This window comes from Drosophila eugracilis, unplaced genomic scaffold, assembly GCF_018153835.1.
Source record: "Drosophila eugracilis isolate 14026-0451.02 unplaced genomic scaffold, ASM1815383v1 contig_1825, whole genome shotgun sequence".
In the NCBI taxonomy this organism is placed as follows: domain Eukaryota; kingdom Metazoa; phylum Arthropoda; class Insecta; order Diptera; family Drosophilidae; genus Drosophila; species Drosophila eugracilis.
The window spans coordinates 662,042-684,969 of record NW_024572672.1 but is presented as its reverse complement, the minus strand read 5'-3'; the positions used below and the strand labels follow the sequence as shown (position 1 = coordinate 684,969).

General features: G+C 40.3%; 8 protein-coding genes across 12 annotated transcripts; 3 read left to right on the top strand and 5 right to left on the bottom strand.

The window, feature by feature from the left end:
• The first annotated feature begins 342 nt into the window (after window positions 1–342).
• On the top strand, window positions 343–10,492 carry LOC108117376. Of its 4 annotated transcripts, none has more exons than XM_017229765.2 (6): window positions 343–1,039; window positions 6,155–6,386; window positions 6,521–6,665; window positions 6,832–6,952; window positions 8,198–8,874; window positions 8,931–10,492. In XM_017229765.2, exons 1-6 carry the CDS (start codon window positions 960–962, stop codon window positions 9,536–9,538), a joined length of 1,863 nt encoding a protein of 620 aa, XP_017085254.1. In that variant the 5' UTR covers window positions 343–959; the 3' UTR covers window positions 9,539–10,492. The 4 variants fall into 4 exon arrangements, with proteins under 4 accessions (XP_017085254.1, XP_017085253.1, XP_017085252.1 ...); XM_017229764.2 differs by having other exon boundaries at window positions 8,928–10,492; XM_017229763.2 differs by having other exon boundaries at window positions 6,521–6,674.
• Window positions 10,493–10,884: 392 nt separating this feature from the next.
• Window positions 10,885–12,005, bottom strand: LOC108117379 (heat shock protein 27). The gene has a single exon (XM_017229772.1). It carries the CDS (start codon window positions 11,881–11,883, stop codon window positions 11,242–11,244), a length of 642 nt encoding a protein of 213 aa, XP_017085261.1. The 5' UTR covers window positions 11,884–12,005; the 3' UTR covers window positions 10,885–11,241.
• Window positions 12,006–13,212: 1,207 nt separating this feature from the next.
• Window positions 13,213–14,089, bottom strand: LOC108117401 (heat shock protein 23). The gene has a single exon (XM_017229808.2). It carries the CDS (start codon window positions 13,975–13,977, stop codon window positions 13,417–13,419), a length of 561 nt encoding a protein of 186 aa, XP_017085297.1. The 5' UTR covers window positions 13,978–14,089; the 3' UTR covers window positions 13,213–13,416.
• A 1,810-nt stretch (window positions 14,090–15,899) lies between these two features.
• On the top strand, window positions 15,900–18,015 carry LOC108117400 (heat shock protein 67B1). Its single transcript, XM_017229807.2, has one exon. The coding sequence runs from the start codon at window positions 16,271–16,273 to the stop codon at window positions 17,618–17,620; it is 1,350 nt and encodes a 449-aa protein (XP_017085296.1). The 5' UTR covers window positions 15,900–16,270; the 3' UTR covers window positions 17,621–18,015.
• A 162-nt stretch (window positions 18,016–18,177) lies between these two features.
• Window positions 18,178–19,197, top strand: LOC108117381 (heat shock protein 26). Its single transcript, XM_017229776.2, has one exon. The coding sequence runs from the start codon at window positions 18,380–18,382 to the stop codon at window positions 19,004–19,006; it is 627 nt and encodes a 208-aa protein (XP_017085265.1). The 5' UTR covers window positions 18,178–18,379; the 3' UTR covers window positions 19,007–19,197.
• Window positions 19,198–19,413: 216 nt separating this feature from the next.
• Window positions 19,414–20,274, bottom strand: LOC108117382 (heat shock protein 27). Its single transcript, XM_017229777.2, has one exon. It carries the CDS (start codon window positions 20,210–20,212, stop codon window positions 19,610–19,612), a length of 603 nt encoding a protein of 200 aa, XP_017085266.1. The 5' UTR covers window positions 20,213–20,274; the 3' UTR covers window positions 19,414–19,609.
• Window positions 20,275–20,684: 410 nt separating this feature from the next.
• On the bottom strand, window positions 20,685–21,584 carry LOC108117385 (heat shock protein 22). Its single transcript, XM_017229780.2, has one exon. The coding sequence runs from the start codon at window positions 21,427–21,429 to the stop codon at window positions 20,908–20,910; it is 522 nt and encodes a 173-aa protein (XP_017085269.1). The 5' UTR covers window positions 21,430–21,584; the 3' UTR covers window positions 20,685–20,907.
• A 441-nt stretch (window positions 21,585–22,025) lies between these two features.
• Window positions 22,026–22,899, bottom strand: LOC108117387 (rhodanese domain-containing protein CG4456). 2 transcript variants are annotated; one of them, XM_017229784.2, is made up of 4 exons: window positions 22,715–22,899; window positions 22,454–22,666; window positions 22,231–22,390; window positions 22,026–22,171 (listed from the first exon to the last, which is right to left on the bottom strand). In XM_017229784.2, exons 2-4 carry the CDS (start codon window positions 22,656–22,658, stop codon window positions 22,117–22,119), a joined length of 420 nt encoding a protein of 139 aa, XP_017085273.1. In that variant the 5' UTR covers window positions 22,659–22,666; window positions 22,715–22,899; the 3' UTR covers window positions 22,026–22,116. The 2 variants fall into 2 exon arrangements, with proteins under 2 accessions (XP_017085273.1, XP_017085271.1); XM_017229782.2 differs by having other exon boundaries at window positions 22,454–22,899.
• Between the last annotated feature and the right edge of the window lie 29 nt (window positions 22,900–22,928).

The following is a 22,928-nucleotide window of genomic DNA, read 5'->3' as shown; positions in this document are numbered from 1 at the left end:
AAAAGATATCCAGTCACGCTTATACTCTGTAGGAGAATAAACCATAAGAAGTAAATTGAGGGCGTTGGCCATCCTATTTTGGACACAAATCGTTAAACTTCCTAATTTGGAAATAATTACTTGTAAGAGTACGTTACCAATTTTTAGGGTGACCACCGGTCCACGTTGTCGATATATCGATAAGTTTCCGGTACCTTACATATTTTAATCATAATTTTGAAAACAGATTTAAATGTAAAACGATATTTTATTTTTGTATAAGCCAACGAAAATTAATTAATAGTTATAACATAATTTGAAGTCATAAAATGTGGGATTATTTGATTGTGCTAAAAGCTGTCACACTGCACGATATGTTTTAACTGTAAAGAAGCGGTCACACTGGTCGCGTCGTTTTGGTGAAATCGTGGAAGGATATTTTGTCTCTGTGTTTAGTTGATAAAACACATTAAAAAATATGTGTAATTCATAAAAAAAAAATAACAATTACCCGTAGAGTAGTTAAAGGGCTGGTAGCTGGTTTAGAAAAATATAAATTTACAATCATTTGATATACCGTTGTTCGCGCATAAGCAAAAAGATATAATAATAGACCTACCAACACAAACAAACACACGGCCAGAAGTTCGTTGGCGTTGAAAAGGAAAAATAACGAAAAGAAAGGGAAATAAAAGTGCAATAGATTCGGTTTACATTGTGCAAAAAATCGAAGTAGCCCCTGCCAACAGGGTTGCTAAAAATAAAGACGGCGACAGCCAGTGCTTATCGTTGGAAATAAACAAAATAACCAACGGAGAAATCATAACAAAAGCGCAAGACTAGCGAGCATAAAAGACAAAGGAGTCCCCTTTTTGGGGTTGAAAACCCCTCTTCTTATATAGCGGACCAGGATTGCAACGACTATGAAACACCTTGCAATCTAGTTTAAAAAGCAAAAGAAAGAGTTACGAACAAAAAAAATGCCTTGCGACAACGCCAAAACCTCTTCGGATATCGAGCATGTGGATTGGAATTCCGGCCAACACTATGCAAATGTCAGGTGAGTTGCGTTTTTATTTTACGTGTATTTTTTTCGGGTCTTAAATGCCCTTGACATGGCCGAAAAAAAAGAGAACCCTATAAATTATTCAAGTACACCACCCAACAAAACCAAAAAGCAAAACAAAACAAGTGCAAGCACGCAATCGAAAAGTCGTGGGATGGTTGACATTCTTATTGGCATTGTCCATTGTTTATTTTTAGTCAGGAAACGGACATGATTTAAATGTTTGATTGCCTGTCGCCTGGGGAATCGAAATAATTAAGTTCTCAACGCAGATTTTAATTGCCAAAATGTTAAGTACGGTTCTTTCCAAATAAACATCCAAACCAGCTGTCCACACTTTGGTTCGTAAGACCCCCCTCAAAGTGCCAGAACTAGATAAGATATGTCTTCGAATGAAAATAAAAATACCCCCACTTTAAAGCAGAAAATGAATCACTTTCATCTGCTTCACTAACTTTATTTTATAATTTTATGCACACTACTCACCGTTGAGATCTTTATCTCTCTAATTCAAACGTAACACTTGCTAATGACTGCCATTAAACATTACTTAATGACATTGACTTGTACTTACCATACTTGTTCCAAGCGAAACGGCAGTTCGATTGAAATGCAAATATGGGCTTTACGATGCTGGGAAGGTGACAAGTATTTGACATATAACGCCAGCTGTTATCTGCTTGAACAATTATAAAATACTTACGATTTATTTATATTTTAATCAGAAAAGACGGCGGGGCATTGACCATATTTTTACATATTTAAATAGGGCAACAACGATAATAAATGTTAGATTGATAATGTAATTAAGCTTAAAAGTTTATCTTTATAGTTTACAGAACTGGAAACTAAGATTTTGATAAAAATATTTTCTTATAACTGGACTTTTGAGTCTGTAAATTTCATCAGTTGGCATTTATTTATATATTTTACTTTTACCATATCATGGAATTTGTGTTTCTTGAATGCTGACAAATATCTATAGCTCTTGTCAGGCTTTAACTTAAACACATACGATTTTGTATGTACAGATGTACATTTGTATATTTTATTTTTGAAATACAGACCAGTCAACTCGATGTCAGACTGATGAGCCTTATCACCCGGCCATCGCAAATCTAATCTGTCGCCGGAGTGTGTAAATGTGTCCCTCTTTGGCTGGTGTTTTTGTTGTTTCAGGTGTTCAGGTGTCGTTGTTAAATAAACATTGGCAATTGTTGGTGTTTATATGTGGCCGCTTGGGCAATTACGATCAAATATTTACCAAGTTTAATGAAAATGTAAAATTGAGTGAAACGGAAAATATACCACTGATAAGAAGCGTTTTTTTACCAAAGTATTTGTATATAAATGTGTATATATTATATTTCCAGCCCGCAGTTCGAATAGGGTTTCCACGAAACAAAGGAGAAATATGCATATTTGGTGTGCCCCCATTGGGTATAACTTTTGCATTAATTGCCTCGAACTTAAACCAGTTGGGACTTAAAAATAAGTTTTACACAGCAGCACACACACAAAAAATAATGCGCAAAATATTAAAAAGCGTTCAAAACAAAAGCGGAGCAGCGAAAACAAAGCGCAAAGCAGTTGAATTGGACCCCGGGTTTCTCTGTTCCGTCTCTCTTCCATCCGTCCGGTACCCCTCGAAGTTCACCGGATTCGCCCGGTTCTTTGCGCCATGTGAAGATTACTCGTTTCATCTGGTCCGTCGGAGCACAAGAGAGGGCGTGCCCTGTTCCGTTGTTCTGGCATGGAATTTAATAAAAATGCGCTAATTTAGTTGTAATTAAAAGTGGGATCGGTGGGGGTAATCAACTCCTCAAAAGACTAAAATCTTACGCAAAAAACATGGAAAACCTGAGCTAAAAAAAAACAAAACGTTAAAAGCGTAATAACCAACCGACCCTTGGATAATTAAGCTATAAAGATCTCTTTTCGGGTTAAACCTTATGTTTGGGCAATAGGGTATTATGGGTACTAAAACTGAATCATAAATGGTAGTAGATAGTATTCATATTTTAGCTCTGTTTTGGTATGGATTTTACACTCTTAAAATAGAAGTATTCCGTTTCTGGGAATTTGAAAATTCCCATCAGAAGCACTTTGAGAGGGGCAACCAACCAAATGCCATAAAAGTACGATGAGCAGTGAATGCTTAACTGCAGGTTGCACTTGAAACCCTAAACCCGAGAGCGAAAAGGTTTTTATTTTTAGTTTCGCTGAAATAAAGCACCTGTCTCGCGATTTCTCTCTTTTACTTGGTAATGCGATAGCGTTTCGAATGTGTGTATATAGTAAGTATATACATACATACATATATACCCTTTGATATCGCTTAATCAAATTGTGGAGGGCAAAAAATAAACAAAAACAAAAATACCGATCAATAATAATGTGAGAAATCTTTCCGATTGGTTCTCTTTTTCGTTTTTCTGATCGACAAGAATTTTACATACGTATTTACGTGTACTGTGTTGTATTTATGGATTTCAATCGACATTTCCGTTCTAATTGAGTTGAAATTTGTTGTTGAGCTCAATGTCAAACAGGCAATTTGCCTTCCCAAAAGTCCCCATAAATGCCAAGTCATGAGGCTGTTTCAGTTGAGTGGCTCTGTCCCAAAGAGGTGTGGAAATGACCAGCCGGCGACTGTCTGCCGTCTAATGAAGTCGTAAAACTTGCGACTTACGCATGTCCTTAACTTGCAAGAAAAACCAAGAAAGGATAATATTCCCTGCCATCCACTAGATAGACAAACATGTGTACTTGCGGTTGTGTACTTTCTAAACCACTTTCTGCGGTATGGGCCACAAACGCATTTCCATCGATCCAAGGCCAACCGATTGGCCCAAAAACAGAAACAACATCAACATGGCAAAAGTAAAGAGGACGTGTCCAGTTCCATGTCCATGACCATGTCGACAGCCACAACAAATGTGCTGGCAGAGCCTTTGACTGGCCTGTCCTTCGCCTCAATCACGCACTGGCTGCCTGAACTCTAAAAAGGATACAAAAAAAAAAAAAGAAAACAGGCAGACACACCAAGTACAGAGGTACTCCGGATAGTGCAGATTGGCAGGGGCAAAAGAGCTATAGTACACTGTGAAGAAATAAACAGAAGTTAGTCATCATTCAGGGAGTTTTCCTAACAAAAAATTCACATTTTGCTGTACTTAACTAATCTTTAAATTTATTTTCAGAATAATAAAATGTACACATTGTGAAGTCATTAATCATATTGATGTATTTATTATCTTTTTAGATAGGTTTATTACCATAAAACCGTAAACACTTTAGTTAAGTTTATAGTTTATAAAAAAAGCTTGTAAATTATTTAATGATCTTTTTGTCATTAAAACTATCTGAGAGAGCTTCTTCATTTGAGATGATATTTCTGGGAGATAAATAAGATTATTTTGACAGCATAAAAATCCCAAATATCCTTGTTTTCCTCTGTGCATTTATGAGGTAGAAAGTAAAAGTTGTGCGCCATCCACTCATCGTTAGTTAGATTAGATACTCCGTTCAGACCCTACTGGCCCCTCGGAAACCTTTTCCAGGTGCTGAGTGGGCGTTTGCCAGCCATAATGATAGGGCGGCCAACGGAGCTAATTGCCTTGACCATAAACCAGCACCAGATTGCCGCAGTCCAAAGGGAACCACATCAGAACTTAATTGATATGTACACCCTAAGGGGAAGGGGTGCGAATGTGAATGCTCACTTTTCACGAGGAAAGCAGAAGGTTCCCACAAGTTTCACTCATCGTTTTATATGTACATTTTGTATAAATATGCATTCGCTCATGTAAGGGTACGTAGATGTGGAAAAACACAGTGGCTTTATAATAATATTTTCTGTTTCTGTTTCAAATTTGCTATAAAAATATAGGGATTTTGTTAAAATCATTATGAATTTTGAAGGAAATTTATATATTTTTAAGATTTAATAAATGTTTCCGGTCAAAGGGGTTTAGCTTGATGCTGTCATAATCAAGATAGAAAACATTTCAATCATTTATTTTCTTGGAAAACTTTAAAAAATATGGTTTTTATTAGGAAATCTTTTTGAAAGTAAACTCCATTTTTGCAGATTAAATGTTTCTGGAAAAAAGATATTTATGATTCCAAAATTAAACTGAAAACGAAAGTTTTCTTCTGAATGAATATCTTATTTTGAAAAATTCTGATAACCACAGCTGTTCTGATTCATTTCTATACACTCATTTTTGCCCACGTTTCACAGGCCATTCAGCAAGTGTCATTGACTTCTTTTCAATTTCACTTGCATCAAACTGCATCTGCCTCATCATTTATTTAAATTCAGACTTTATAATGAATGGAAAATATGAAGGGATGGCATCATGCGATATGATTTCATAAAGGCACACGCAAAGTTTTCCATTTGTGAATACAAGAAAAATAAAACTGTCGTTAAGATAACTGCAAATCTAACACAATCATGCGATTAACACACACTTAATGACTTGCTTAATTCGATTATATTTTTAATTGAAGTTTTGATTAAAACGGGAATAGTTAGAATGATTCCATTGCTCATATCTTGCTAATAAATATTCATTGACTACGTTTGTTAGTTCGTTATTTACATTCGTTTCGAATTGTTTACTAAATTTATCTGATTTAATAAATTTTCCCATAAATAATGATATTTCAATTATACATCCTTATCGACTTCGATAAGAATTGATTAATGGTTTACAGCATGCATGTGTACTTAAAGTTAAATCAAAATTTTAATGAAAAACACTCTATTGTGGCTTTTTGGTTTCTGATAATTGACTTGATTTAGTACTTTCGTGATGCTTTTTAGAGTTGATGACGAAAAGGTGTATTTTCAAGCCGTAATTATTTTCAAAAGCTCACGATATAGCCTCATATTTCATTTTAAGTGATCTTAAAGGAGACGTAACAAATAATATGACCCAGATTTTCCATTTGACAGCTTAACTGCAGTTTTTTTAACTAGAGATCTTCAATAATAATGGCCACAAAAAGTGCCTAAACTAAGATACCTAAATCGCTTATATTTATATTTGTAAATATGACCTACTAGAAAGTTTCTAATCCACTTCTAATACCTTCCAGATTCGGTTCTGGCAGCAGCCAGGCCTCCCAAAACAGTGGTGACATCTGTCGCATATGTCACTGCGAAAGTGATCCGCAGAATCCGTTGCTCACGCCGTGCTACTGCTCCGGAAGTCTAAAGTACGTGCACCAGGCCTGCCTGCAGCAATGGCTCACCGCCTCCGAGACGAATTCCTGCGAGCTCTGCAAATTCCCTTTCATCATGCACACCAAGATCAAGCCGTTTAACGAGGTGGGTTCTTCGATTGCATTGTCACATTTTATTACCGAAAGGCAGCTAATTTATTTTCATTTTGTCATTGCATTGTTTGGCTTCGAAATCGATTGGATTGCGGCTGGATTGGATTGGATTCGTGGCAATTGCAGTGGCGCAGCCTTGACATCTCCGGCATTGAAAGGCGGCGGCTGTGCTGCTCCGTGCTGTTCCATTGTGCCGCCGCCCTGTGCGTCATCTGGTCGTTGTGTGTGCTCATCGAGCGGGCCGCCGACGATGTCCAACGTGGCCTATTAGGTGCGGGGTGTTAGTATACCTCGAGTCTTGGGTTCGGACAGGTCAAATAACCGCTCAGCGAAATCCGTAATTGTCTAATTGCTTGACCCGCCTGAACCTGTGCTCTTATAATACCGACTATTTAATCTTTACGGATTCTAATTACCTGTTCCCTTTCTATTTTTAGATTGGCCCTTCTGGACCAAGCTGGCCGTTGTCACCGTTGGCCTGACCGGCGGAATGGTCTTCATGTATATCCAGTGCAAGGCATATCTGCATTTGTGTCATCGCTGGAAGGCACGCAACAGGTCAAGATCATTAGGAAATGTTAGGATTACTTGTCATTGGGATCATTAACACAAAATTCCAATTAGTAATTGTTTGTTTATAACACAGATTAAAACTGTAGAATGGTTCACTTTATATTAGATAATGTGTTTCATATAACTTGCTTAATATGACGTGAATGATGATGAAACTATTTGAATTATAAATTATAGCAGTTTATGTAATTTATTTTTTATAAATATTTAAGGCATTTGAAAAATGTGAGAAGTTGTCTGTTAAGAACTTGTTACTACAATTAGTATATTAATTAAATCAAGGGATTAATAAGCAATTTGCAATTTTATATTCTGAAATAATTTATGATTTAATATTTTGCTTTCCATACAAACAAATGAAGTTCTTATCTCTTTGTGTACTACAGACAAAGAAAATTCACATTTCTATTCAGCGGAGACAATCATATTTTCGTATTTAAATCAGAATTCTCTATAGACTGAGCCCATTGTTTAGACTCTTGCTAGTATTAGTCTGATATTTAATTGCAAATGTACTCGTATGCGTTTCTGATTAATGTGGCTAAAGCTTTCATACGAAAGATTTGGTTTTGAACTATTGCCTTGCTTACTTTTTTATAACCTTATGAAGCTCAAGTATCAATTTTATTCACATAAACAATTAAGATTGTTTTAGCTTTGCTTTCCTTGCTTGCGATTTATTACTTTTTGCCAAATTGTAAATCAGTCTTGTCTAAGGCCATAATAGAGAATTTTGTAAACAAATGAGATTTGAATACTTAGCAAAGCTATATCTTTGGTTTATTATAGACAAATTTTCACGAATGATTCAATAAAAGATGATTTATTTATTAGAAAATAATTTCAAGATTTGGATAATCGTATATATATTTCAGTATTGCAATGCGGATGCATGTTATCTCTTCATTTAGGGGATTTTTATTTTCAGTCCAAGGAAATGTAAACAATTTTATGAGTCACAAATAAAATGATAAGTTTTATAGTCATTTGTTAGAAAAAAGCTATCAAAGCTATTGTTATTAATGGGTGTTAGTTTTTTAATATTTTTTTAAGAAATATATTTATATATTAGCTTATAAAAATGATTCATTAATGTGTAAGATAGGCGTGTTTTGTTTTAGTTTATATTTGAATATAATTATAAAAGCTTACAAATCATTGAGTAATTCTAAATTCAAAGCAAAACGTTGATTTGTAAACAATCTATTAAGTTTATAATTTATCTTACAGAATTCTGCTGATTCAGAATGCGCCGGAAAAGATTCATCCCTTGGCACCTCCATCCCCAGTGGCCGCCCATCATCAGCACTTCAGTGAGCCACTCGCTCATGCCGGGTCAGCCAGCGGAGCAGTGGAGATTAATGCCAGCGGTGCTGCCGGTGGACACTGTGGCCACGATGTAAGCTGTGCCACAATGGAAAACGGTGGAGGCAGTGCGGGATTAGGTCTTCATCAGCAAATGCAGCGTCTTCTTAATGCCTCGCCACATCATATGCTACAAATGGCCGCCGAACTAGAGGTGCCACACAGCAGTAGCAGTGCCTGTACGCAGACGGAGGATGGAAATGGTCACCAGCGGCACCAGCAGATTCAACAGGGTGGCCAGCAACTTGGTCAAGTAGCGGTGGCCGCCAATATCGAGTGTTCACAGTCGCAGCACAATTACGATCGTGACTGGGCTCTCGATGATGTTGTCTCACAGATCTCTTCATTCCGTCCCTGTCCTCAGGGGTCGGGCAGCATGACGCCCTTCCACGATTCCATACACAACGTGCTGGAGCACTCGGAGGGCTCTAGTCGCGGCTCGGCAACGGATCTCTGTGCCGGATCACGGCAGGATCTCAGTGCCAGCGGCATCTCCACAGACACAGGCCGTGAGCATGCCCTGCAACTGAGCAGTTTTAGTGGTAAGTGACCACTAGAATTACTTTATAAGAATCTAACTAAAATTATCTATTAGCAGGCAGTGGCGAGCATAAAGCGCCGTCGATCAGCTCTGGAGTTTCGCATGCGGTGGCCAATGGACTAGGTGGATTCGTGTATAAACCGCACCAGACAAAGCGCTACTCCAACTCGTCCATCTTTCTGGAGAACCGTGATGTGCTGAGTGACCAGACCAGTGTAGGTCCAGATACTGCTGTACATCCTTACGATTACAGCACGCCGCCAAAGATCGACTATCGTCACTCCGGCATGATGGGTGCAGACTTGCCCATTGGCTGCTGCACCACTGATTGTTTGGGTGGTCAGCAGCCGAAGGAGGAACTTCGTCGCTACTCGGATCCCAAACTAAAGCCGTGCGAAACGGATACTGTGCTGGATATTGATCTGCCTACATCGCCACTATCGCCACCTGCCGCTTATGCCAGTCAGCAGAAGCAACGGGAATCCCGTCAACATTCACATCCACTTGTGATCTCCTCATCCTTTGACCGGGGAGTGGATGGAGTCAGTAGCAGCAAGAGCAGCAGGGGTTATGGTCCCTCGGACACTCAGGTGGATCGATCGCGGCTCAGTTTCAAGTCGTTGCCAAATCTCAGCAGCAGCTGTGAAAGTCTCATCCAAAAGTGAGGGATATATTCTGCCCGATTGGTCTGATGTGATCCACTATCATCTGCGCGCTCTCTCTCCCCAATAAACCCTCTGCTCTCAAGTATTCACCGCTGGTCGACGGAGACCCCGAGATCCACATAGAAAGTAAAAAAAGGAAATACTATTTTTTGTACCGCACACCAATGGGCTTCTAAAGCCAGATCGTGGCCAGCGGCCAAAGGATCCCTATGTTCTCCTCTTTATATAGCAAAGCCCATAAACAATTTGAGACTGCAATGATTAAAACAAAACACAAAAAGAAAACAAATTAAAGAATATTGTAAAAGTTTGCGTATCTAGATTTAGTCGCTAAATCGATGTATAATTTATCCTGTATTCGTGTACTACTATCATCCAGCCTCTCTGATCCCATATATATATATGTATATGTTTGTCCACTTAAGTTGTCCATGCCAAAAAGCCCAAAAACCAACCAGAGACAGTAATTATTTAGTCCAAGTGTAGGATTTGTGTTTTGTTTCTTAACTTCTAAGTCAAATGAAATTTTAAAAAATTGATCTGTGATTAAGCGTCATTGAATATACATACATAAAATGCGTAAATGCAAGCGAAAACATATTGACAGCAGCCGCAGCGGTAGGAAATGCCGACAAAAACAAACATTTTTACTTAACATCAACTAAGATAAACAACCAACAACAGCAACATGACAACCACTAAAAGCTTTTTCGCGGTTAACAGCGAAAGCTCTACGGAGCCAAGAGAAATTGAGATAACATCCGTATCTTAAAAATATCGCTGAGATATATGAATGAAAACCGTTTTAGATATAGACATAGCATAAAAACAGTAAATACTTATGATCGCTGCAAGTTACGAGCATAAAACCAATAAGAAACCAGAACGGGCAACTAAATTTTTTATTATGTATTAAATATTTAAATAAATATGTGCAAACAATTGATTAAATTAGTTGAAAATTCTTTTAATTGGGATTTATTTATATGCATTGGCAAGGTTAAATTGTCAGATATTAAGAAATAGTTTTTAATGAAGTTCCAATAAACTTTCAAAATATAAATTTGAATTGATTAGAAAAATGGAATGAATTTTTAATAATTTCATTGTTAAGAAATATAAAAATGCAAATAGATATATATAAACCACTTTTAAAACGACTCCCATGAAAAAGGGAAACCAGTAAAACCTTCGGAAAAAAAAAACCAAGGACAAAGGTGGGAAATGTAAATAAACTCTTTAGCGAAGAGTGCAACACCCAACAGAAACCGGTTTGCCTTAAAAGCAAATGTGCAGACTGCAAATTAAGGAACGAAAAAGGGGAGAAGCAATCAAAAATTCGCCAGTTGCGTTTTTTTATATTTTCCTTTTATTCACAAATGAAATGCAAAATTCTCCCGAGTGTTGCGGCTGTTCTTGTTACAAAAATTATAAACTCAAGGGGAGCATTGAATGCTCCAGTTTTTAGCCTAATCATACAGACTAAAATGGGTTTTTTCTTTATGATAAATGGAGTTTAAAATCGCTTAAGTCTAAGATGTGATGATGTGTGTGTGTGTGTGTGAGTTAGTGAGAGAGTAATACAATAGGTGTGTTCGTTTGTGGTGTATCCTTTTTAGTCTTGCACTCTCCGAGCAGCGCTGCAACACTCCTGTTTCTTCTTTCACTTCTTTTTCGCCAGCGAATATTCTTCTTTTTTCTTCTTACTTGCCAGTCTCCATTTTCTCGCCGCCGCCATTTTCAGCTTTTCCCTCGGCTGTTTCGGGAGCCTTAACGCTCAGGTGGGCAGGGCCTGTTTGTTGAATCTGGACAATGCGTTCCGACTTGGCCTGCTCCTTGCTGGGTGGCGGTGGAGCCTTAAGGGTCAACACTCCATCGGAGGACACAGTCGACACGACATCGTTGGGGTCAAAGTCCTTCGGAAGGGTATACTTGCGCACAAAATGACGCTGGATCATTCCATGTCCATCCTCGCGCTCCTCGTGCTTGCCCTCCACCACTACAGTTTTGTCTACCACCTTGACCGTCAGCTCATTGGGCTTAAACTGCGACACATCCATGCAGACTTGAAAGCCATCTTTTCCCACAGCGGGCAGAAGAGAGTTCTGACCTCCCGACGGGCGACGTGGCACCAATTGATGATGATGACCATAACCATGGCTCCTCTCATAGGGTAAGAATCGGCGACGACCGATGGAACCGTGCGGCAACATCAAGCGACGGGGATGGAACAGATCGTGAGCATGGACTCCAAAACCAAAGTCATCCTCCAGCAAATGTTCCCAATCGCTGCGATAATCGTGATCCAACTCACGGGCCAAGTGTAACAGAGGTACAATCGACATTTTGCTTTTTCTTTCTTTGTTAATTCGCAATCCTGTCTAGACAAAGAAAATCTTGTTCGCTTTTTTATTGAAGCTCCTTTTAACTTCTCCCTTCAATTTTCGAAATTCAACTGTGCTCGGCCGACGTCGACGCCGGCTTTTTATACCGACGCTCGGCTCACACACACTAGCGCAATGTCACCAGGGGCAAATTTACAAAAATGTTTTAAAGCGCTCTTTTAGTCATTCAATTTTTTTACGTTAATATGTATATTATATTTTATCTTTACAAGTAATCTAATTTAAAAAATACGAAGTTTTTAGGAAAAATTAAAATTTTTATTATCTGCAAGAAGTAACTTTACCCCAAAAAAAGCCTTAGGTGGCCTATCTTAATTCGCCCCTGAACTTAAGCAACTGTTCTCTCTCGTATCTTCTCGCTCTTTATAGCACAGCCGGCGTTTTATTGAAAGAACGAGAGGAAGCTAGAAAGTTCTTGACATTTCTTTTCTGGGAGTTTCTCTTGCGAAAAAGAATGCATAAAGAACAGTTAAACAGCAGCATATATGTACATACATACATATGTACATATTTACATATGTACAAAAGTGCAATATTTATTTAAAGCATTTTATTCTCTTATCGGACTTTTAAACGCTGTCTGTTCGGAGTGCAACAGAGATGATATTTTTATTGGACAAGTGCATTGAACCTTCGTTTCGCTTCGTGCTGCTTCCCATGTTTGCCGTTCTTTTGTTTGCTGCAAACATTTTTGCAGCTTTCTTTCGCCAGTGCTTCGCGAAGTCGGCAACCGGGGCAATTGAAGATTTTACAAATTATTTGCAGTCGGTTGCAAGGGTGTATAAGTAAGTGTGTTTGTGTATGTATATCTATACATATATGTGTGTACATACATATGTATGTATCCAAAAAAGATTTCGAACTTGCATTATTTTACATTTTGTTTATGCCCCTTTTAGCCTTTAAACGAAATTACCATACAATACCATAAATATGTGCATATGCACACATGTACATATATACTTACATACATATGTATGTATTAACTGTTTTCTGAATTGAAACGTTAAGTGTTTTATTTAAAAAGAGTTGAACCATGGCATAAATAAATTGAAAGCGAATAAAAGGCATCCTGCATTTGTATTAAATCAAGAAAACTTCGAAGCGTAAAGACATGAACCACTGGAGTTAAATATTAACAATAATTAACTATATACATACATATGTACATACTTTCATATCTGAAAGTAAATCTAGAAGGACAGTGTTTAAAAAAACAGTGACAACCCTTAATCCTAACCCGTTAACCACCAAAACACAATAAAAATGTATATTTATATGATATTTTATTTTTTTTATTTGTAATAGTAAATTAGCCAATTTCAGTGATAGATATTCCAAACTAAGATTAAAGCAGGACACCCTTAATGGCTTATTGGTATGTTAGAGTGTCCCCGGTTAACTACAGCTTATAAAACAGATACATGACTTTGATAATGGTTAAATACAGCGTTTCCTTCGGCAACGGATCCTTTACTTCTCGTTGCCGTTGTCCTGCTCCACCTGCTCTTTGGGATTCTGCTTGACATTCAAGTGAGCGGGTCCCACCTGCTGGATCTGAACGATGCGCTCGTTGCCCTTGTCCTCGATTGCCGGTGGTTTGGGGACCTTCAGAGTAAGGACACCATCAGACGACAAAGTGGAGGCCACCTTATCGGAATCATAGCCCTCGGGCAGAGCATAACGCCTGATGAAGTGACGGGTGATGAAGCCATGGTCATCCTCGCGTTCCTCATGAGTTCCTTCGACCAGGATTGAATTATCCTGCACCTTAACGACTAGCTCGCTGGGCTTAAAGTGCGACACATCCATGCAGACCTGGAAGCCATCCTTTCCGATTTTCGAAACGACTCCCGAGGATCCCGATGAAGGGCCCACCTGTTTCTCCAGCTGGCGCAACTGTTGTTCCAAGGGTCCTGCCAGGGCCAAGTAAGGATTTCTCTGGCGCTGGCAGTAATATGGCTCATAGAAGGGAACCATGGACATACGTCCCAAATCGTCGGCAAGGCTCAATAATAACGGTAGGTTTGCCATCTTAAATGCGTTAAGATTCTTTTTCAAATTTATCTTTTTGAAAGGTAACTTTTGCTTTTAGCTGTTATCGCTTCGGCTTTTTGAATTCAACTGACGCCGGTTGAATGAAAGTGCCGGGTATTTATACAACCGGCCGTTTTCGTTGTATGCGTGTGATTTCGTATCTGCGCGAGTGTCGTTGCTGCCTGTATGTATGTGTATCGTATCTGTGTGCAATGGGGCACAAACATCTAGAAGGACCACGAAACTTCTCGGGCTGAAAATATCGCAAAAAGTTCTCGAATTTGCAGGAATTACGCATTATCTACCATTGAAAGTGAGAGTATCGCTATGGAAACTGAACAATATAGAGGGGAATGAGGTTGAAAAGGCCTGGTAGAGTGATAAGTCGCTGCATCAGCAGCACCGGCAAATATTATGTGTGTGTATATACACCAGATAGGAAGGGACAGAGACCTTTGAAGGATGGAGTATATTCGCGAAACTTCGAGACTGCAGAGATATTCTGCTTTTATGGCCTGACATTCAAGCTATTATCTTTAATTAATATCTAAGAATATGAGGTATTGGTGGGGGAAAATAAGAGAAAAATCATAAATTTACCGTTTAATAGCGAACTAAATACATTTTTACCACTACTTTATGTTAATTTGACAGAAAGAATATCAATAACTTTATGAGTTTATGTAAGTTAAAATTACTGTTCTCAGATCTTTATTAATTAACAACTTTTCTTTTTAATTAGTATAAATATGGTACTAACAGATCAACATATTGCTAAAAATTTAAGTAAATTCCGTTTGTGTATTCAATGTATTCCTTACTATTGAATTTTTAGGCTTTAATTATAGCTACGATAATTCTTATTATTATTATTAGTAGTATCTCCGTTTACAAAGTAAAAATTATTTACAATTTGTATATATCGTAGCGCTTCAATATCCATATACATAGGTATTCTTATGGAACTCGATCCTATACTTAGAAGTTATATCATTCAAGTTTTTGTTTATGGCCCCATTTTTTGTTGCTTTCCCAGTCTGGAGTTTGTACGTGAGGCATGGTATGTGCCCCGGAGTTTACAAAATCCAACGCCAACGCAATGGAAGTTGTCTATTCGAGAAGGTGGCCACATAATGTACGAGATTGCTCGTCTGGCGAATTTCTCCCCCCTGATTGAGTAAATACAGGCAAGTATATGGCATATAAGGGGGCATCTCATACGCAGCAATCACTGAAGGTTTTTGCTCTTTTCCCACTGCAGTTGGGATATACATATGTACTTATGTACATGTATGTACATCATGTATCCCGGATTTGAGTTTGGAGCCCCACTAAATTTTTAGCAAAGTATCCACTGTCTGGCTCTCGTCTGGATGTTGTTGTTTTTTTCATTTATTTGTAGCTTTTCAACCGGTTACCATCGCTTGCACTTGGCTATGTAACATCATCTGTGTGGCAGGGTACATATTCATGTACATACATATATAATGACCAGACCATATGTATGGGTTGCTCCAGACCCAGACACTGATACTGCGCATGTTTACGCGACGCCGGTTTTTGCGTTTGCCAATCCTCCAGCTCCAGCTACAGCGGATTTGTAGCTTCCAGCCGGCCCAGCTGTTGTTGTAGTTGTTTATCGCCGGCGACTCGGCAACCGGCACGAGACTCTCAGCTGTTCGCTCAATGCCGGCAATGGGAATTCAGCTGCAACACGACCACTTTACATGTACCCCGTCGATATTAATACATATATAAATTCGTACATATATATCTTATAGTACAAGGGAGATGGCATCTCTTGTGGGGTTTTTTCGTGCATATATCCCTCTTGATTTCAAGCCGGTTTGCCTCTTTTTTTCTTTGCAACGCTGCAGTTTGTCTGGTTTCGCCCTGGAATACGAGTACTTTCTTTGTTCTCTAGCTATCTGCGAAATCGGGAAAGTATCTCTTATTTCGGTTTATATACCAGAAAATGGCAAAGTATATGGTTTGTCAGACTGTTTTCGTTGGTGTCCCATCCCCTTGACGGGTTCTCTGGAGAAGATTCATAGTTTTCGCCTGGGAGCTGGCCTGGAAAATGGCTGGAAGTGACCAGGTTTTCCATTCAGCGCTGCACAGCCGCTTAAAAGCGTAGACATTCAGCCATAAGGGCTCAAACGCAGTCGAGTTGGAGACCAGAACGGATCGCCGCCGGTTCCCAGAAGAAACTAATCCCCTAAAAGTATAAAAAAATAAAATAAAACTATTAAAAGCCTCTAAAAATCAGCTAGTAAGGAAAAAAGTGAAAATGTCGCTGATACCGTTCATACTTGATTTGGCCGAGGAGCTCCATGATTTCAATCGCAGTCTCGCCATGGATATAGATGACTCGGCCGGATTCGGGTTGTATCCATTGGATGCCACTTCACAGTTGCATACGCCACAGATGAATCGCGGGTTGGGTCGTGGAAATGCCATGATGTGGGTGCCCATTAAGGGTCAATCGACGGTGCAGCATCGTCATCATCCATATAATCGTGTGGCTGGGGCCAAAACCGTCTGCTGTAATAAGTCGCTGCTGGAACTGGAAAAGGAGTTGGGCGATAAGGGCACTTCCGGTGGAAGTGGTAATGCCAGTCAGCCAACAGCCAGTAAATCTGCCTACTCCGTGGTCAATAGGAATGGCTTCCAGGTGAGCATGAATGTGAAGCAATTCGCCGCCAACGAACTGACCGTTAAGACCATCGATAATTGCATCGTGGTTGAGGGTCAGCATGATGAAAAGGAGGATGGCCACGGAGTGATCTCGCGCCACTTCATCCGCAAGTATATTCTGCCCAAGGGTTATGATCCCAACGAGGTCCACTCTACGCTCTCCTCGGACGGGATTTTAACGGTCAAGGCGCCGCCACCGCTTCCAGTGGCCAAAGGAAGCCTGGAACGACATGAGCGCATCGTAGACATCCAGCAGATTTCGCAGCAGCAGAAGGATGCGCAGCCGCCAAAGCCAGCAGAGGCTGAGCAGCAGTCGGCAGCTAGTGCTTCTGCTTCCACTACTATTCCGAATCCACCCACACCCACACCCACTCCCAATCCCTCACTCTCGCTCTCGGTCACACTCGCCGAAACCAACGGCAATGGACAGGAGGAGACAGAAATGGAGTCGTCGTCGGAAGTGGCGGCTCTATCGCCCTCTCTTTCCAACGAAGCCGCTGCTGCTGCCGCTGTTGCAGTGGAAACCCCTTCCACTGCAGGAACAACTTCCAGTGCCAACAATGGCGTTGCAGAACCGGAGTCCATGGAAGTGGTTGCCAAAAACGAAGAGGCTGCCAAAGGGGAGGAACCCACACCCAATTCCGTTGTAGCCAGCGAAGGGGAGCTGAAAGCAGAGGATGCAAATGCCAACGAAGTGGCTATAGCTTCAAATAACGGTAATGGAGCAGCCATAACACCCGAGGACGTGGAAATGCCGCTGGTCAAAAAACCCGAAACACCCGCAGAAGACAGCAAAGAAGAGAAGGAGACGGTGGAAAAAGTTGATAAATTAGAGGAGAAAGGTGGCGAAGAACTGGCCGCCGTGGATGCGGCCATACTCCTGGCCAAAAACCAGGGCGAAAATGGAGCCACTGTAGCCAAAACCGAAGAACTGGCCAAGTGAAGACTGAAATATTAAACATTAAAAAAAACAGCTAATTAAGAACAAATAATAACCTGCACGAGTAGGCGTGCGTTTTATTCCATAAATGTTTCTTGTGTTTTTCTTTGCATTTCACAAAAAGAGCCGAGAAAGCTGACGGGAAAAGCACTCAATTACTAAGCATGGGAGATAACGGACGATATATGATTTCCTAAAAACATATGTGTTAACAACTACAAGTATTCCAGTAAAACTTAAAGACAGAAACACGAAATAATGTACTTAACAATAAAGAAGGAAAAACAAAAAAGAAAATTGTCATTTGTGTTTGCTTTTAGCCGGCTCTCTCTATTTCTATTGCTGGACTCTTCTAGAATTTACCGGCTTTGCAAAATTCGCTGTTTGTTTTTATCTCGCTTTTGCTGGACTCTTCTAGAAATTAAGAGAAAATTGGTTTCTACAAAACTCATATAATACTACATATGTGTGTTTCGGTGTGCCGCATCTCTCTCCTCTCTTTCTCTCGCTCTCTCTGGATTTTTCTAGAAAAGCTCAGCGGCTATATAAGCAGCGCGGTAGCACGAAGAGCGCTCAGTTCGAATTCAAAAATCGAGAAGCAAGCAAGTCCGAGTTACTTGGCGTTAAAAGCAAAACTTGAAAAAGAAAATTATAAAAAGAAAAGGGATAAAATTTCTTTGCAAGTCAGAAAAGTTCATTCAACTTAACCTAAAAAAAGAATACACTTTTAACTTGATCGAAAATCTAACCTACAAGTAAAAGATGGCGCTATCTACTCTTCTTTCACTGGTGGACGAACTCCAGGAGCCCCGCAACTCCGTCTACGAGTTTGGATTGGGAATGAATCCGTATTCCCGCTACCTGCAGCCACATGGCAACCAACAACGCCGTTCGATCAACGGCTGTCCTTGCGCTTCGCCCATTTGCCCTTCGTCGCCAGCCGGCCAGGTGTTGGCCCTTCGTCGCGAGATGTCCAACCACAATGATATCCATTGGCCAGCCACTGCCCAGGTGGGCAAGGATGGATTCCAGGTGTGCATGGACGTTGCCCAGTTCAAACCAAGTGAACTCAACGTCAAGGTGGTAGACGACTCCATTTTGGTAGAGGGCAAGCACGAGGAGCGTCAGGATGACCATGGCCATATCATGCGACACTTCGTACGTCGTTATAAGGTTCCTGAGGGATACAAGCCAGAGCAGGTTGTCTCCCAGCTCTCCTCGGATGGCGTGCTTACTGTCAGCATTCCCAAGCCACAGGCCATCGAGGATAAGTCCAAGGAACGCATCATCCAGATCCAGCAAGTGGGTCCCGCTCATCTCAACGTCAAGTCGAATGACAGCGAACCGAAGGGCAAGGAAAACGGAGCCACCAACGGCAAAGACAAGTAGAGGAGTCTTTCTCAGGATCAAAGCTTTATTGTATCCCCAAAACCATCGAGAAGATCAACTCTATAGTGTACTCCAAAAATCATCCATCATTCCCTCACATATCTGTTCCTTATTTATTGCATTTCTAACGAGCTAAAGACTTGAAGAATAACTTATTAAACAATTTGTTCACCTGGTGTGGAAAATGTAAATGCTTTTTGTGTTTTTTTATGTGATTGGGAGAATAAAAAAAAAAAAGAATTTTTTATGGCAAAAATTTGTGAGGCGAAAAAAAGTAACATCTTCCAAAAACATAAGTTGAAATTAAGAAAAGTTCAGTCCAAAAATTTGGAAATCATTTTCCGCCTTCAACATTGACGCCTGCATTTGGGCGCGACCAGGCCAAGATCCCTCCGTAAACCTCAATGTTTCTAGCAAATATTTATTGCGCATTTTATATATTACCTACGAGTACAATTTGTATTTTATTTATGTTTGAATCCAATCTAAATGTTCGGCTGCACTTGCTTGCTGTCCGAAAATAGTTCACCTTGAGTTAGGCACTTTTGATGGGTGGGATTTTGGGTTTGGTAAACATTCACTGTTTGCCTTCCTGATGATGCTTTATTTCCATGGCAGGGCCAGCTTTCCGGTTTCATGGACACGAACCAAACGCTCTCCGGGCGTATAGTATTTGGCTGGCGGCGGTGGTGGAGCCTTGATGGTCAGGATGCCATCAGTGGATATATCAGAGATAACCTCATTAGCATTATAGCCGCGGGGCAGAAGGTACTTTCTCACAAAGTGCCTTTCCACCAGGCCATTGGAGCCCTCGTTCCGGCGATTGTGATTTCCCTGAACAATAACATAATCGTCATTGGTCTTGACCACAATCTCGTGCGGATGAAACTGTCGCACATCGATGTCAATCCGGAATCCCTTCTCATCCACATGGACACGTTCGCCGGAATAGTAGTTGTCCCATCTCATTGGATGTGCCCACTCATAGGGCGTCGATTGGATTAACTGATTCCTCACACGACGCGACACCAGTTCATCCAGAGGTCGGAGTAAGTCACTCCTGCTGGTATGATGAGCTGGCCACCAGACACGCGGATCATCCCATAGATAAGGATATAGTTGAAAATCATAAGGTGGCTGATAGAGCGGACGTGGTCGATCCAATTCGCGCGACAGATCGCGATATGTGGTAGGCACCAAAGACATTTCTCGACGGGATTAGGGCAACGATTAGTTTGCTTTCGAGTCTGAAATTCTTATAAAATTTGTCGCCGCCGCCGTCAGTTCTTTTATAGATGGCCGACTGGCCTCGCCGGATACGGATTGCGGATGGCTGATGGCGGAGACGATAGATGAATCATCCGGACGAGCCGCATCGGACGGATGGGATCGAAACGAAACGGATCGGATCGGCCAATTGCAGCGGTGAAGGCGAGGCCAACGAGGTATACACGACAATATTACGGCCAGTTGGACTCGCGTCAAGTGGCTACGTCACCAGAATCATCGAAGGAAGCGGAAGATGGTAGGAGGCACCGGGCCAAGGTGTCAGAAGATTAAAGACAAAATGGAAAGTATTTTTGTTGGTTTTCGAAAGCGTTTCCATTTAAGGAAATGTATCTTTAGATCTGGAAGCATATATTACCATTCTTAAGGTTTAAAGATACTTGAATTATAATTAGAATTTGAATCCATTTATTAAATAACCAAGCAAAATCAAATCTATTTTCATAAAATAATTCAAACAAAAGAGACCTCATTTTGCTTAATAATCATTTCACAATTTATTTTCTTCTACTTTTAAAAATAATATATGTATGTTAACAAATCTAAAAATTTAGAAATTAATATTATTATTTTTTTTTGAGGTGCATATCTAAAAAGTCTTATAACTTAAATCACTACTGATTGGTTTCATTTTTGGTTTCGTCTGCCAACTTCATGGCTGGTTCGCCAGTCTGCTCGATGGGCACCACTCGCTCCTTGATTGCCTCCTGCATCGCCGGAGGATTCGGCACACTAATGGTTAGAACGCCGTCGCTGCTAAGACTTGAGGTTACCTTATCGGCCTCGTATCCTTCTGGCAGGACAAAACGGCGGAGGAAGTGCCTGGAAGTATAGCTTCCTTGGTTGTCCTCCTTTTGCTCTGATTTTCCCTCTACTAGGACAACACTTTCGTCTAGGACTTTGACGTTCAGCTCACTGTAGTCCTTGACGTCCAGTGTGAGTTTGTAGCCCTCCTTGTTAACGGTAGCGGGTGGTGCAAACTCCTGCTCCTGCCAGCGGGCAATCTGCTGCCAATTCCTCGGAAGTGTCACACTCCAAACGGCCGGTTCATGGAAAAAGGCTTGAAAGGGTGAGGAGTAGCGTGGCATCCGGGTCATCTCCTCGGCCATACGCCAAAACATCGGTAGGGATCGCATCGTTGGTGATTTAGATATTATGTATTAATTTGTTAATTATTGTAACAAATTATATTAATTATATTTCCGAATTTCACCACAAAAGTTTATGGGTTGTGAGTTGCGGTAGAAAACTGCACAATAGAGTCTTTGACAGTTGGCGTGAACTGAGAGAGCGCTGCTTCACCGGTTGCTATTTATACTCTTGGCCGAGTGGCAGTCCATATAGTCTAGAATTCACCGGCACTCTCTCGAATTTTCTTCGCCCTTCGCTGATGCAATTTTCCGATTTGCCTGAAAATCGGGCATTGGCATTTGGGGTTGCTTCCCTCCCTTGCCTCTATAGAAGTTTGTGGAAGTTTCTGGGCTCTCTGGTATGTAATTTATTTTATTTACATTTTATTTTAACGCACAACGAAGTTCTCTTTTTTTGGCGCATGGGGTAGGTCAGTTTTTACACCGAACGAAAGAGAGAGAGAGAGCTTTAAGGGAAAGAGTTTGGAAGATTGTCTTGCTTTCTATGTGTGGGTGAAGAGGTGCTGATAAGCTTAGTCAATGGGCGTAGTTAAAAAAAATAAAAAAAATCCTTATTTTGAAATATTTAAAAGACTTGGTTATAAATTTAAAATTATTTATTTATTCAAAAACCTATTTCCCATGCTTATATAATTTTATTTACTGAATAATTTGAAATTCAAATTGTTGCCGTTACAATCCCTCTTTTTGGGCCCAATCATTCCAAGATCCCTTGTAGAGAACCACACTGAAAATAATATTAAAATTATTTAGAAAATAATTTAAATATAAGATTTTAAGACCCACTTGGAGTATCCCAGACCCTTTGCAATTTTCTCAGCTTCCACAACACGATTTCCCGACCGGCAGGTGAATATGATCTTAGACTCTTTTTCCGGCTTGGGCCGTCCATATGTGTTTTTGAAAGCAGAACCATCCAGATTTAGAGCTTTCTCCAGATCATCCACTATATAATGAAAATTTCAACTGTTATAATCTCAAGAAATCGTAAAGAAAAGTGTTATATTACAGGGTATATTTATACTGGCTGGAATGGTGCCTGTCTGCTGTAGCTCTTCCTTTCGCCGGACGTCGATGAGATAGACTTCCGGATGATTGGGTACATCCTTAACTTGCTCGTAGGTGGCCATTGTGCCTATGGGACGCAGAACGAATTTCAACCGGTTTGCCAGCTGAATAACAACTGACTTGCCAGTCGCCCCCAGAAGATCCATTTATGGGGCTAAAATTTCGCTTCAGAATATATGTACATATGAATGTATTTACCCACGTCGGCTTATCGGAGTCTGATTATTGTGGTGTCGCCTTGTTTGCTTAGTTAGTTTTCTTGACGCTGGCGCTGGAGATCCCGCTAATTGTCCGCTGGAAACGGCGCCGGTTCAGGTCTCTCGATCCGATTTCACTTTGAATTTCAAATTGAAATCGGTTGGGATAGTCTCCCAGCAGAGCTTGCTAGTATGACTTCTATAACTCAATAATTCTGT

Bases quoted from the DNA above. Each gene is read 5' to 3' on its own strand.
- LOC108117376 (XM_017229762.2), top strand. From the start codon at position 960: ATGCCTTGCGACAACGCCAAAACCTCTTCGGATATCGAGCATGTGGAT. The intron at 6,675-6,831 runs GTTAGTATACCT...TTCTATTTTTAG, and splicing joins TGGCCTATTAGGTGCGGGGT to ATTGGCCCTTCTGGACCAAG. The intron at 8,875-8,927 runs GTAAGTGACCAC...ATTATCTATTAG, and splicing joins GCAACTGAGCAGTTTTAGTG to CAGGCAGTGGCGAGCATAAA.
- LOC108117379 (XM_017229772.1), bottom strand. From the start codon at position 11,883: ATGTCGATTGTACCTCTGTTACACTTGGCCCGTGAGTTGGATCACGAT.
- LOC108117401 (XM_017229808.2), bottom strand. From the start codon at position 13,977: ATGGCAAACCTACCGTTATTATTGAGCCTTGCCGACGATTTGGGACGT.
- LOC108117400 (XM_017229807.2), top strand. From the start codon at position 16,271: ATGTCGCTGATACCGTTCATACTTGATTTGGCCGAGGAGCTCCATGAT.
- LOC108117381 (XM_017229776.2), top strand. From the start codon at position 18,380: ATGGCGCTATCTACTCTTCTTTCACTGGTGGACGAACTCCAGGAGCCC.
- LOC108117382 (XM_017229777.2), bottom strand. From the start codon at position 20,212: ATGTCTTTGGTGCCTACCACATATCGCGATCTGTCGCGCGAATTGGAT.
- LOC108117385 (XM_017229780.2), bottom strand. From the start codon at position 21,429: ATGCGATCCCTACCGATGTTTTGGCGTATGGCCGAGGAGATGACCCGG.
- LOC108117387 (XM_017229782.2), bottom strand. From the start codon at position 22,658: ATGGATCTTCTGGGGGCGACTGGCAAGTCAGTTGTTATTCAGCTGGCA. The intron at 22,391-22,453 runs GTAATATAACAC...TTCATTATATAG, and splicing joins AGCCAGTATAAATATACCCT to TGGATGATCTGGAGAAAGCT. The intron at 22,172-22,230 runs GTGGGTCTTAAA...TATTATTTTCAG, and splicing joins AAGGGTCTGGGATACTCCAA to TGTGGTTCTCTACAAGGGAT.